General features: G+C 45.4%; 1 protein-coding gene across 2 annotated transcripts in view; it reads right to left on the reverse strand.

Moving 5' to 3' along the window:
• Window positions 1-13,882, reverse strand: part of LOC128738285 (teneurin-m) — a 391,328-nt gene that overhangs the window by 10,944 nt on the left and 366,502 nt on the right. For both annotated transcript variants that reach the window (XM_053833300.1, XM_053833301.1), the window contains one exon: window positions 4,326-9,162. In XM_053833300.1, the coding sequence (XP_053689275.1) occupies window positions 4,326-9,162 (4,837 nt within the window). The remainder of the gene's footprint in view (window positions 1-4,325; window positions 9,163-13,882) is intronic.

Consider the following 13,882-nt stretch of genomic DNA (forward strand, 5'->3'; position numbering starts at 1 on the left):
AAGTTGCACTTGAATAAGAATTGTTTGAATTACTTGAGGGCATCAAGTTTTTGCAAGATAACCATTCTAGTATAAACATAGAAAACATCAACGAAGTATCGACGTAACGTGTTGTTTGTGCTGTTTGTGCGGTTTGGACTGCACGACAGTTCCAAGCGTTTAATTTACACTCGGTACAACTGTTTTTAAAAATTATGCTTCAACTGCTTCAGTGCCTTCAAACATTTTCCATTTGACATCTGACTTATGAACTCTATATTTAGTTTAAAAAATACGAAAAGCTCTAGAGGAAACCCGCACTGCCTCTGGCAAATGCATTATTACCGACACTGTCCTTCCCCAGTTCAGTTAGTCCTGAGATCTTTATTGTTTTGTGATTTCGCTAATTGAAAGAGTTTTCAAAATATTACACAGATTTTCGCTTAATTTTCGTTTAAAAGATCTGTATTCTTCAATTTTCTGCAGGTTCAGACGCCCATTTTGACAGATCAGTTGTTTACGTTAGAATGTTCTTATGCAAGAGTATAATTTCTCTTTTAAGAGTATACGATTTCAAGAGAGTTTTATGGCAGTATTGTTAAGATAAACGAGTCTTGCAGAAGAATGTCATAAGTTTTTTCAAAACTATTGTTAAGTTTTAAGGAGCGTCGTTTTTAAGCAAAAATGAAGTATCCTTTAAAACCCCTTATAAGGTGAATCACACTTATTGATAATTTAGTTTTATGGGTGATTCTTCAAGTCTCCTTCAGCCATACTCCAGAAATGTTAGTCAAATAAGATAAAATTCACTTGAGGAGAAACATTAGAAAACCTAACAGACTTTAAAATGCTCTAAAACTTCTATAGGAAATGAATAAGACCAATTTGCTATTGGATTGTTACTTGGGGAACCGCGAACTCGCGCGTCTCTTCGGTGAACCTAGTATTCAGAAAGTGGCTAAAGCTGGAGAGATACGTTGGGCAGGAACTGTTGCTAGAATGCCGGACAAACTATCCTGTAAAAGTGGTTTTCGCATCGAATCTGGAAGGAACAAGACGAAGAGGGACGAACAGCGAACAATGTCGCAAGACCAGGTGAAGCGAAATCTGTCGAGCACTGCGTGCCCTCAGAATTGGAGACCAGCTACCATGGACCGAATTAGATGGAGGAATTACGTTATGCAGGCTAAAGTACAGCGAGAACATAAATGAGCCCATATTGCTGCCTTGTAGTAGACCCGATTTGCTTGAGAATGGGAGGAAAGGTATGGCTCTGGTATAAAGTACACTGTTCACTACTCGTTTTACATTTACCGAAGCGGACGGTTTACCGAGATTTACTATAGCTATTTGACTTTTAGCAATAGCCCGTGGTAGATCAACGGATCTCGGGGTTGCTCAAGGGACTTATTTCTTCCGCAGGCGATAGCCCGATTGGGGTCGCATTGAGTACTCTAAGTCTGAAGTCAGAATGGCTTGCTTTTTTATTTGAAGGGTTTGCTTTTATAGTTAAATTTTGGTGGAAAATATCGGTAATGCATATCGATATTTTCCTTATTCTAAATGCATTCTTAAAGCTAAAAAGAGATAGACTACTGGGACAGAAAGATTCTTTGTTCGATACATTTGGTTCTGGAATTGTAATTCGAATGCTTACACCGAGTCACATAGGCCACCGACGGGTCGGAGAGCCAGCTCAGCAGAATGCGTGCACTTGTGAAGTGTATGCATGGCGCTGGTGCTTGCGTTCGGTGCCCGCCGTGTGTCTCAATACGGTCGGAGTTGTCTGTTTTGTTTTGCCTGTTGCATAATATTTATTTACATGATGATGTGCATGGCTAGGGTAGAGTACGGATGGTACACTGGTCGAAAAACGGAAACATGGCTGAACACCTCATCGAAATTACTCAGCTTTCAAATTGTCTCTCGAGTGTGGGACATTCTAAAGTAGAAACTCTACTGGGTGATGGCGATTAATTTGTCCAGTCCTGCTTGAGTCATGCGCTGGATTGATAACCGACTTCGAAAGCCGACCAGAGGACGACTTGAACTTGGAGCAGTACGTCAAAGGCAAAGTCTTGACCCTACATTTCGACGGAATTTGACATTCTGATTTTTTGTTTGACAGACTTCGTAGCCAACTCTTAAAGTACAGAACAACTACGGTGTTAGTACTGCGATTCTACTGATTTTACATCGCTCCCAGTCGAGACTAACATAGGACAAATGGTTTGTTCGACCAGTGTTGCTCTTTGAGGCTTACCGGGAGCGCTCAGTGGAGAAAGCGTGTGGACAAGGGGTGTTCAGGTGGAGATGACGCGGCTGCCGCATACTGGAACACGATCGGTAAACGAAGAAGACGACGAAGGAGAAAAGCAAAGCTGCGAGTAAATCACAGTTGCACAAGACATACTAGAATTAGCATCTAATCTGGAGCGATGAAAGTGGCAAACAGAGATGCAATGGATGTCATCAAGCTGAAGCGCGTTTCAGTGCTAATAAGAGGACACTTGCGATGAGTGTACTGTAATGAGGGATACAGCGTTTGATAAGAATGGTAGAGAAATCTGGTGCACGACAAGCACCATTGCAGCGTTGACTGGACATATCGACAACTGCGTTCGTATTTGCCACCGTGCGCTTGGGGCTTGGGCCCAGAGACCAGCATTGTGAGGAACATTTTGCAGAACCATTTGGGAGTTTGCTTGGAATTGCATGAGAGTGCTATTGAATCGGAATGTGACTACGAGAGAAGGATGGACCGAACGTCGTTCCCGAAAGCATCGTAATCGGGGTCTAGCATGGTGGAAGATCTAGTCCACACTGGCCTGTTGTGTGGATCGTTGTAAGAAGCGACACAAAGTGGAAAGCGCAGATAAGGAACTAAAACAATTAGTAAGAACATTAGATCAGTAAGTAAGATCAGTTGCAAATTGAAAATTCATTAAGCATTAGGGGCGTCGAATGGAAATTTTTCCCTCTTTGAGCACCGCATTTCAGAGGATGCTGGGGTGGCTGGTACGACCTGTGAAAACTGTACTTTGAGCAATACTACGGGAAACACATCCAACGGAGCTGATTTTACGAACAGCTTCGTGTGAGTAAGTGTAAAGCTACGTATCAACTACAGCTAAAGAGGAGCCGGAAGTGGCCGGAGAGTAAAAACTATGGCATATGGCATTAAATATGGCATTGGTGATCTAGTAATGATCGTAGATGAATCTCTCCATCGTGTAAATTGGCCGAAAGTTGTGGTGGAAAAGATTTTCCATGGAACAGATGGAAGGGTGAGGACAGTTTGCGTGGGAACATCGTGATCAGTGTACACGAGACCAGTTAGCAAAATAATACTACTGCAAGCAGCGGATTCCGTTTCTGACCCGTAGCTAACATTATTCACACGAGTAATGCAAACGTGCCAAAGCCCGTAACCCTGGTTACCCTCGTAAAATAACAAATCAAAGCAATCGGAGGTAAAAGTTTTCATTGCTGCTAACTAGAGCCTACAACCATAGTTTACGAGTCGAAAGCCACAGAGAAAATAATAGAATATGCCGATTACGATCCAGGCTCAGTTCGGTAAATCATCACGAAGGTGGGGACAACTATTCATGTGCTCGATTGAAGCTCCTGACAGAGGAGGAATCGTACAGTGGGCAAAATGATGCGAAAATGAAGCTTCTTGTCGCGTCGATGGTCAAGACACCGAACTATTCGTTCCTCGGTGAGCTTGGGTCGGAAGCTTACACCAGGAAACTGATAATCGGGACCTACTCAGAAGGTTGGAAGACGTATAAGTTCCTCGACTCGGCTTCCTAGGGGATGCATGATTCCTTGAGCTGTTCGCTGACGTGTACTAACTTTGGTCGATTGGACAGCGGCCAAAAGAGTGACTCGATTTTTGAAGATGCCCGATGCGTACGATAGTATTTCGGCGACGATACAGAAGGTCTTGTAGGATATTCTAAGTGACCGACGGGGCCGAACCCGTCGGTCTACTTCAGGATACGTATTTATGCCTGCAGAAGGTGCAGTGTCGTTGGATTGTAGACTGCAATACATGATGGCTAAAGAGAAGATCATTTCCACAACTATTTTCATAGAAACTTTCAATAAATTTAACAGAAGATTGCGACTGCATTCTTCAAGGCAGTCACTTGAGACCGTTTTTTCCTGCTATATGTAAATGATATGAATCTGACCCTTAAAATCTGATGAAAAATTATGCAACGTAACCTATCACAACTGGATTTGGACACTTCACAGTTGTGAAGTGTGAGGGACTTCTGACCAGAGCAACCTACATATACAATTGTAATCATCAAAATATAGAAAAGAAAACTCACCTTCTCAACGATGCACTGCAATCCGGACATAACACCGAAGTCCGGTGCCAGCTGGGGTGACTTGATCATGGCTTTCGGCTTGTAGATCATATCCTTGGTGTACTTCGAGCCCTGCATCTTGGTGACATCGTAACCGAACAGCCGCAACCAGGACTTCAGGTCGTTCATGTAGTTCATCGGTTCCTTACGGTTGATCGGATCGTTGTTGTGGAACCGATAGATGAACACATCCGTGTGTAGACGCATCTCGGTGGCCAACTGCTCCCAAGAGGGTGTCATCCATTGACCTACCGAAGTGTCATAGAGTCGCTTTTCCATGTAAACCAGTCGGGTGTTCGGATCTAGCAGACCGCCGTGGAAATCGATCGGTACGAAGAAGTCTACATTGGAATCTTTGATGATTTTACCGAACGGAGTTCGGCGGATTTCCTTAACGATGTTACCGTTGATGTCGAAGAATGCGATCGGTGATCCGTTCTGGTCGGTAGCTACGTAGTAGCGCTGTTCTCCGGTTTCCACTGCTACCAACATGTCACGATCGTCATACAAAAATCGGAATGTTCGAGATACTTTCGGATAGTGGATGTGCGTGATCAGCTCCGGTGAGTTAATGTTAGCGTAGAAGTACTGCGTCACGTTACCCTTCTCGTCGTGGCTGGCCACTAGACGACCCTGGTCATCGTAGAAATACCACGTCTGGAATCGATCCCGTTCCAGGGCATGAATCAGCTGTCCACGATTGTTGTAACGATACTTCTGCTCACCTCGACGAACCACATAACCACGGGCATCGTAGCTGTTGAACTCCACATCGCCCACCTGTATAACGCGATCTCCCGTATCATAGCCCAGATTGGTCTTATCGCCCTGCTCCAGAATGCTGATGATGTTTCCATTCTCATCGTACAAATACTTCCACGAGTTGGTTCCGACAACTTCGCTCACATGACCATCGGCATTGTAGTTGACCTTATCCAGCGAAGTTACTCGCCCAACCATCACCTTGTGGGTCTTGATTCTGTTTCTCAGGTCGTAGTCCAACTCCAATCGATAAACATCGAACGATTTGATATTAATTAGCACGCTTTTAACCCGTCCATGTTCATCAAAATCGGTAATCGTGAAGAACTGCTTGGAAGTATCCTGAACAACCGTCCTATTAAATGCATTCCTGGTAATCCTCAGATCACTGATGGCATCCAACGTTCCCAAGCTCTGCCCGTACTTGAACCGCATAATGGGCAAATCCTTCCCGTCGATATCCATCTCGATTCCGCTCAACCGTGCATTACCATCGTACTGATACTTGAAGTGCGCCGAAGCCAGCGCACTCTTCGAACCAAACATCAGCTTCTCGTCCTTCATCACACCGGCATGATACTTGAACTCCCTGCGCAGTTCAAAACCGGGCTCCAGCACATCGACCATCTTCACCAAACTGGTACTCTCCTGGTAGGTATACTGCGTCGAGGACAATCCCGCCAGCACCGTCTCCAAACGTCCTGCGTTATCATACACGAACGCCACCTTTCCGGACTGATGGGGGTGAATCTTCGCCAAAATTTGCCCATCATCGTTGTACAGAATCTCGAACGGATGTCGGTTGATCGGCGAGAAGTACTGATACTTGAAGAAACCGAGCGAAGTTTGCAGCGAGAAGGCATGAATGTGACCTCTCGGGGTAGTTAGCGATTGCAGTGCACCGGCATCGTCGTACTGTAGTAGGTAATCCGATCGTCTGGGTGTTGTTACCTTTAGTGGAAGGCTACTGATCATATCCTTGAAAGCGTACACGATTGAGCTTCCGTCGCCGTATTTGATTTCGTTTAAGCGTCCCGCTCGGTCGAAGGTGTATTCCTCCTTTAGGTTACCCCATTTCCAGGAAATTAGTCGGCCAAAACGATCGTACTCCAGATCAACGTCGGCATATTCGCCCGACTGCGGTCGGTAGGCGATCGGACGCGAGGACTTATCGTACGTTACATTGAGCAGTTCGGTTTTATCATCCACGGAAACGGTTATCGAGGAACTATCCTTTTCGTACTCGAACGTTAGGAGGTTATCTCCGTTGACGCGCAGTTTTCGTCCAACCTGGGTAAGGGCACGGGAGTTCTTTCCCCGAACCGGAACGTGTCGAATGAAGTAACGCCACTCGAAGCGATTCGAGAGGTCTCCGTTGATTTCGGTGCGCTGCTTCGATGGTACGGGGTAGCTTTCACCTAGCAGGGGGTCAATTTCGGCTAGCAGAATGTAGGGTACGGATTCTACCGAGACTACGTTTCCCCAGGGGGATACACTGGTGGTTCCACCGTCTACTAGGACGGTTGTTTTGGTGGCGGCTTCGCCGACCCGGGAAACCACTGATGAACCTTGGATTAGCATGGAAACTTCACGTTGTGAGTTTTCGGTTACCTTTACGGTTGCTCCTTTGACGCTTAGATCGAAGCTCAGGTCGATTACTTTGCCCGTTGGGGTGACGGCCGACGTCAGTCGACCGAATTCGTCGTAGTTGTACACGTAGGAACGGCCCGTTGAGTCTAGTTTGGTTTTTAACAGCCCAGTTGGTCCGTGATAGTCAAACGTTACGTTGTAGTTGTCCGGTGTGCTCAGTTCGTGCAGCATCTTCATGCGGGTCATTCGAAGGCGACACTTTTGACCTTTGGTGTTTTCGATGGAGTTAACCTGAGAGGTGTAGTCGCGCAGGAGGAATACCTTGTTGCCGGCGGCATCCGTGACGGTGCTGAGCTTACCGTTGGAGGTGTTTACGTTGTACAGGAAGCTGTAGGTCGTTTCGCCGGTCATGATGTTCTTGGTGGCAATGTGCTGGCCGAATCGGTTGAAAACGTAGATCTCCTGGGCGTTGGGAGCGTAGATTTCGTACTCTTTCGAGGTGCCTGCCTCCGGCAGACTGGAAATGACCGATCGGATGCGATAGTTGGCCTGATCGGCGATGTGAACGTGCCCGTCCGGAGTGACGGTGATGGCCGAAATGGTGTTGAATTTGGCACTGATCGCCAGGTAGTGATCGGCTTCGTAGCAGTCGCATCCGCGCTCGAGACAGTTGCACTTGGATTCGGCACCGGCGTAGGCGGCGATCTTACCGTCCGTTCCGATCACTCGGATGCGGTTGATGCGCTGGGAATCGCTCTCGGCTACGTACAGATCGCCCGATGGAGCGAAGGCGATGCTTTGTGGCATGATTAGTGTGGCGTGAGCCGCCAGGTCGGAGTCGAAAGTCGCAGGAACGGCTGAAGCACAGTGCAGGGGGCGACCGGCGATCACTCGTACGCGACCGTCCGGGGTCATGCGAAGGATCATGTGATCGTCAATGATGTGTAGCGTGTCATCCAGAGGGTTGATCGTCAGTTCGGTTGGCCACCGGAGGTGCATTTCTTCGATTTTGAGCGTTCCTTCGCAGGGAACTGGCTTCCAGTGGGATTTGTGCATGTGATTACCGATCAGAGTGCTGATCACGCCGTCACGATCGACCATACGGATGTTTGTACCGTCCGCGAAGTAGAGAACGTTATCGGATGAAATGGCTACTCCCTTCGGGTAGGCTAATTTGGCATCCCGGGCTAAGCCTCCGTCACCACAGTGGGCCTCGTCTCCGGGAAGGCAGCGTTCACCGCTGCCGACAACCGGTTCCCAGTTGTGTTCGGGATCGTGGGAATCGTCCTTGTTCTTAACCTTGATGATTTGATGCGATTCTGGGTCGGAGATATAGAGGGAACCATCCAGCGGACTCAGTGCCATGTGATAACGGTAGGAAACTCGAGTGGCATTCAGCTTTACAACGGTCTTCACTGTTCCATCGATCATGATTCGGCGAATGTAGTTGAAGTCTCCAACGTACAAACTACCATCGGGGGCAGCCGCCAAAGCAACCGGAGCCAACAGTCTTTGCTTGGAAGCGACGCCATTGCAGTCGGGGCAGTCCAGCGGTCGTTGGTGTCCATCGCCCATGGTCGTTAGAATAACACGTGGCTTATGCTTCAAATAGATGTTGGAACCATCACCCTTCTGGAGGATACCTTCGTGGAAATTGTACCGATGATGAATGTCCAAATTCCATCCACCGACTTCGGAAATGCTCATATCATGACCACTCAACTTGGTCGTCTGAACATCCCAAATAATATCCTTACAATCCGTATATTGGTATCCAACTTTGACCACAGCCGTCGTAATTCCGTAAACTCTCTGCCGATAAATGTTCAATCGATTCCACGGATAGGTAAACTTGATACCGGGATCTGCCTCGAAAACCCTCTCAAACAAAATGCCTTCGATGGTAATTCGAAGATGGATCAGTTTCAGCGTTTGCGGCACCGTATCCGGCGTAAGCTGGAGCTTGATGGTGGACAAATAACCGGCAGCTCGGCTGCTGTGGTAGACCAAATTCAACCCCGTACCGGGGATGGACAGCGATTCCTGCACAACCTGCGACTCAGCCAAAATCGCACTACGATCCGGACAAGCACCCTGAAAACCGTGCTTCCAAGTAGCCAACACCACCGGTTTCATCGAGTCGTAATCATGCGAGAAGCAGGTATGCGGTGACCCCGTCTTTTCCTTATCATCCAGCGTGGACATCACAACCGTATCGATGATAACGACCTCGTTCCACGGAACCTGTACGATGCGGGTTTGCGGCCGGAACGGCGAGCGGCCGAACTGCAGCGTAATCGCACCTCCTCCGTTCACCATCAGATCGAACCAACCGTCGTCACGTGTCAGGGTGAATCCTTCCAGGGGGGTCGACGTGCTCACACGTACCCCTACCAGACCCATCTGTAGCGAGGTCACTACACGGCCTCGGATGACGGCAGATCGGCTGTCGAAAAAAACGCAAAAAAAAACAAATTGAGTCTAATTGCAAAATAAATCTTTCCACAGCACAGTATCGTCCGAAATAATTATAAAATGCATTTCACTATCTCACTCACTCGGTGACCGACCGACCCTGGACCGACCGACTGACACCGGTGTGTGACCCGCTCAACTCACCATAAAACAAAATGGTGCAGTGGAGGCGACGGCGGCGCCGGCGACAGTGGCAGGTTGTTTCGGTACGATTCAACCGAGGAAAACACTGCTGTTCTACCAGAATTACCAACAAGAACACAAAAAAAACTGAAACAGCTACTATACTGTACTAAATACCAGTTGGAGGAACACACAAATTTTCACACAATGGACACGGGGACAACAAATGGAACTACACGGAGATGAATGATGGATTTTCGTGATTTTTTTTTTCGTCGCTCGGCTCGTGAGCTCGACGATGCCTACTAGGATGTCCCCATATTTCAGCATTGGTTTTTGTGATTGAGAATGCTGGTGTAGGCGCACGGCACAAGCATTGCGGTGGGTGGGACGGGGACATTGGGACGGGGGGTTGCAGGTGATATATATTAAAAGCAGTTGCTGCACTTTTATGACAGCTAGCGAGAGAATGATGCACCCGTGAGGTTTATGTTTCCAATTCTGCGTTTTTTTTTTTGCTGCGCTTGTTCGGTTGAAAGCAGGCGGTGGTAACATGTGACATTGCGAGCGGGCGAGCACACGGAATGGGACAAAATAAAATATGAATAAATCATGCATAAATAATAGTTAATTAGCGAAAAATGTTGATATGTTTCAATTTTTTTTTTCGCCAAAGCAAAAACACAAGCAGTCCTTGTCACGTGAAATTAAGTTGCTGCGTTCTGGTTCAACATGCGGAAATATTTATGACGAGCGAATTCAGTCAGGACACAGGACAGTGCGTCGACGGCTGCGATTGCAGTCTTTTTTTTTTTGCTGCTGCTGCTGCTACTGTTGCTGTTGCTGTTGCTGTTGCTGTTGCTCTAGTTAGTTTCGATGACGCACAGCAGCAGGCGCTGACTGATTTGAGTGATGTCGGACTCGGGCGTTGTTTGACTGCTGCTGTTACCACACAGGATTGCTGTGTTTTTCATTATTTTTTTTCGCGTTTATAGTGAAAGCTTATTGTGGTGGACGCTCATGATTGAAATGGTTCAGCGCGACGCGGATCGGTTATGCTGTATAAGCGTAAACGGACTGTACCGCGTCGAACGGTGACAATTATACGCTGACACAGCGCATAGCGTAAAACGTACGACACATAGCATAGGAAGAAATATTTCAGTACAATATAGTCGAGAACGACACGTTACGAGGACCACATCTAGTATTCTTACTCCAAACCGAACCGCCATATCCCAAGAATATTGCATGGCGATCCTCGCCAGTATGCAGTGAAAGCGAGTTTCGATACGGTTAAATTTTCTGATTCACGCGTTGGAGATGCCCAAGTTAAAAAAAAGTGGTCGAGTTTTGTTCCGGAAGTTATAGTTTCAGAAATTGTGCAATGAAAAACGTCCTTGTTGGTTGCAAAGCGAAAAAGCACGCTTCGAACAGTGTTCTGGAAGAGACCACGTAATACGTGAATCGTAGAGTGAAAAAAAAAAAAATTACAATGGGATGGTTTAGTGCGGATGAAATCATCGCACCGGCCGCATCAAATAGCGTCATTGAACAGAACCATACCGCACAAACAATTGCACTGTGCGTGATAGCAGCGTTGGCTGTAGGATACATTGTAGTGCGGATAGTAGCAAAACTGCACCGCCAACAGACAGAAAGTGTCGCCCAAAGAGCTATTAGTATGGCAAATTTGCCAAACGTGTAAGAAACTACCAAATGTTGTGATTCAAAATAAAAACAATTAAAACAATAAACAATTGCTTTAAAAAACAAACGTATAAAAAAAAAAAAAAAAAAAAAAAAAGTGTAGTGCTGTCCCAAGTAGCTTCCACGTTGCATTCGTACATCGACATACATTCTACGGATAAAAGTGCTGATTCAGTTGTACAACTGGAAATGATTTCAATCAACCAGACGATGACTGCGAGAGAAAATTTCGTTCGATGATTCCAGCTTCGGATGGATGGAAAATTTCACACTAGCGAGATATGGGAAATTTCGGCTGCTGCGGGGAAAAAATGTCAAATGTGATGACCATAGAACATCTCAAATATAACCAGAGAAATAATTGGGAAGTATCCATTAGTAAAAAAAGAAGAATATAAATTACTTTACAAAAAAAAAAAAAAAAATTTTGTTTTAGGCACTATCACTGGAATGGAAGAATTTTTCAAAGCAGGAGATGCGTTAGGGAATTTACATGCTAATTTAAAAAAACATGCCAATTATAAACCAGGCACTAAGGTAAGGAAAATAAAGGAAATCCAAACCATATTAGAAGAGCTAAAAAGGGCCGTAAACAAATGTAAAGCAATAGAGACTAAAGCCCAATTTAAAAGAAGATATCTACAACTGAAGTCTGTTGCTAGGCAGTGCTATAAGCTGCTTGGCTCAGTACCTGCTAACCTAGACGACACCTTAGCCCCTGAAGGCACTAAAGGGGGTGAGGGTGAAAATTCGAAAATACAAGATAACGAAGAAGACTCAGAGGAATCAAACGACGACGAGGAAGTTCTTCAAGAAGAATTTTCAGACTTCGAAGAAGAAGAACGCTACGAAATGGCGACCAAACTAGACCTTAGCTTGGCCATGAAGGTAGTCGACAGATATAATGGCGAACCATCGAAACTGTCCATATTTATTGAAACCGTCGAATTGCTGGAGGAATACTCCAACGGAGTTCCACCAGCAGACGTCCTGAAATTTTTAAAAACAAGACTAGTAGGCGCAGCCCACGGGGCAATCGATAATGCCCGAACAACCGCCGAGGCGTTTGATGCACTGAAAAGAAAATTTTCGGTGAAAATTACACCGAGAGCGGTGGAAAAGGAGATGGCATTGAAAAAACAACATTCTAAACAAATCGCAGAGTTCGGCGCGGACATAGAAAACCTGTCCGCTAAATTGGCAGCCGCACACGTTTCAATGGGAACTTTCCCAAGTGAGGCGGCAGCCCTAAATATTGTCGAACCTGTAGCGGTTCAGGCATTTGTCGAGGGATTGAAAGATCCCTCAACACAATTTTTCGTAAAAGCACGGAATCCGACATCGCTAAATAAAGCGATATCGGATGCGTTGGAGTGCCAAAGTACTCCAAAAACTGAAAATAGTTTAGAAAATATGATGGCACTATGGTGCACATCAGGAAGAACGCCCTATAGGGGCAACGATCGAAATAATTGGAGAAGCCGAGGAAGCTCTAGAGGTCGTGGTGGTTACCGAGGAAACACTAGGTACCGTGGTAGGGGTACACAACACAATAACAACTATGGTTATAACAATAACCACCAAACCAACCAAACCTACCGAGGAAATAACAGTCGCGGGAGGAACAACGGACATGTGGCACATATGGCCGAACCTCAGCAACGACAACAACAGCAACAACAAACACAACAACAGCAACAACAACAACCTGTAGAAGAGGCACATTTAATCGATCTTTTTCGTTAATTTTAGTGCGAAGAAGGCTCTCAGAGCAAAATTTAAATTATTTGGCAGAGTAATAGAACTCATAATTGACAGTGGAGCATCTTGTTGTATTCTGGACAAAAGATGTCTTCCCGAATTTATCAATATCAATAATTCACACACATTAGAAATCAGTGGTGTAAACGGAGTAACCCGTACTCTGGGATCCGTTGACACTTTTGTGGGGTACAAGTCTGTGGAATATCCCATTAAATTTAATATTATAGAGAGCTTGCCGGATGCAGTTAACGGCTTGATTGGCACAGATTTTTTGAGAGAATTTGGAGCCATTGTTGATTTTGTGGGTATGGAGATGAGATTGCAACAACCAAAAACTGAAACATGCTACATTATACCGGCTCGTACTGAGGTGGTAAGGTACGTTGATACCGGTGTGACGGGTACTTGTGTGGTACTACAACAAGAAATAATGCCACATGTTTTCATAGCAAATTCAATATCAGTTCCAAAAGAAGGGAAATTACCCGTAAGAATTATTAATATAGCAAATAAGGAAATTTGCATTGAAACAAAAAATATTGAAACAAAGGATCTAAGGGATTACAATGTGGTAGGAAAAATTAAACTGCCAAAATACGATACTAATAGAGCAAGTAAACTTTTAAATGAGTTGAACTTGAAACATTTGACAAAACAAGATCAGGCAGAGATGCAGAGGCTATGCTTAAAATACGCTGATGTGTTTTGCTTGAAAGACGACAAATTAACAGTAACGGATAAGTACACATCCAGTATTAAAATAAAGGATGGCACAACTCCAATATTTTCTAAACAATATCGCCTTCCCCTGGCGCAAAAAAGGGAAATAAATGACCAGATTGATAGGATGATGTCAGATGGAGTCATTGAAAAGACTAGTTCCGAATGGAATAGCCCAATTTTACTAGTGCCAAAAAAGTCGGCGAATGACAAAAAGAAATGGAGGTTGGTTGTTGATTATCGGAAACTTAACAATGTTCTTGAGAACGATACATTTCCACTCCCAAATATAGAGGAGGTCATAGACTCATTGGCAGGAGCGAAGTACTTTTCGCATTTAGACTTGTCCCAAGGGTACTACCAATGCAATTTGA

The sequence above is a fragment of the Sabethes cyaneus genome, chromosome 2, assembly GCF_943734655.1.
Source record: "Sabethes cyaneus chromosome 2, idSabCyanKW18_F2, whole genome shotgun sequence".
Taxonomy (NCBI): domain Eukaryota; kingdom Metazoa; phylum Arthropoda; class Insecta; order Diptera; family Culicidae; genus Sabethes; species Sabethes cyaneus.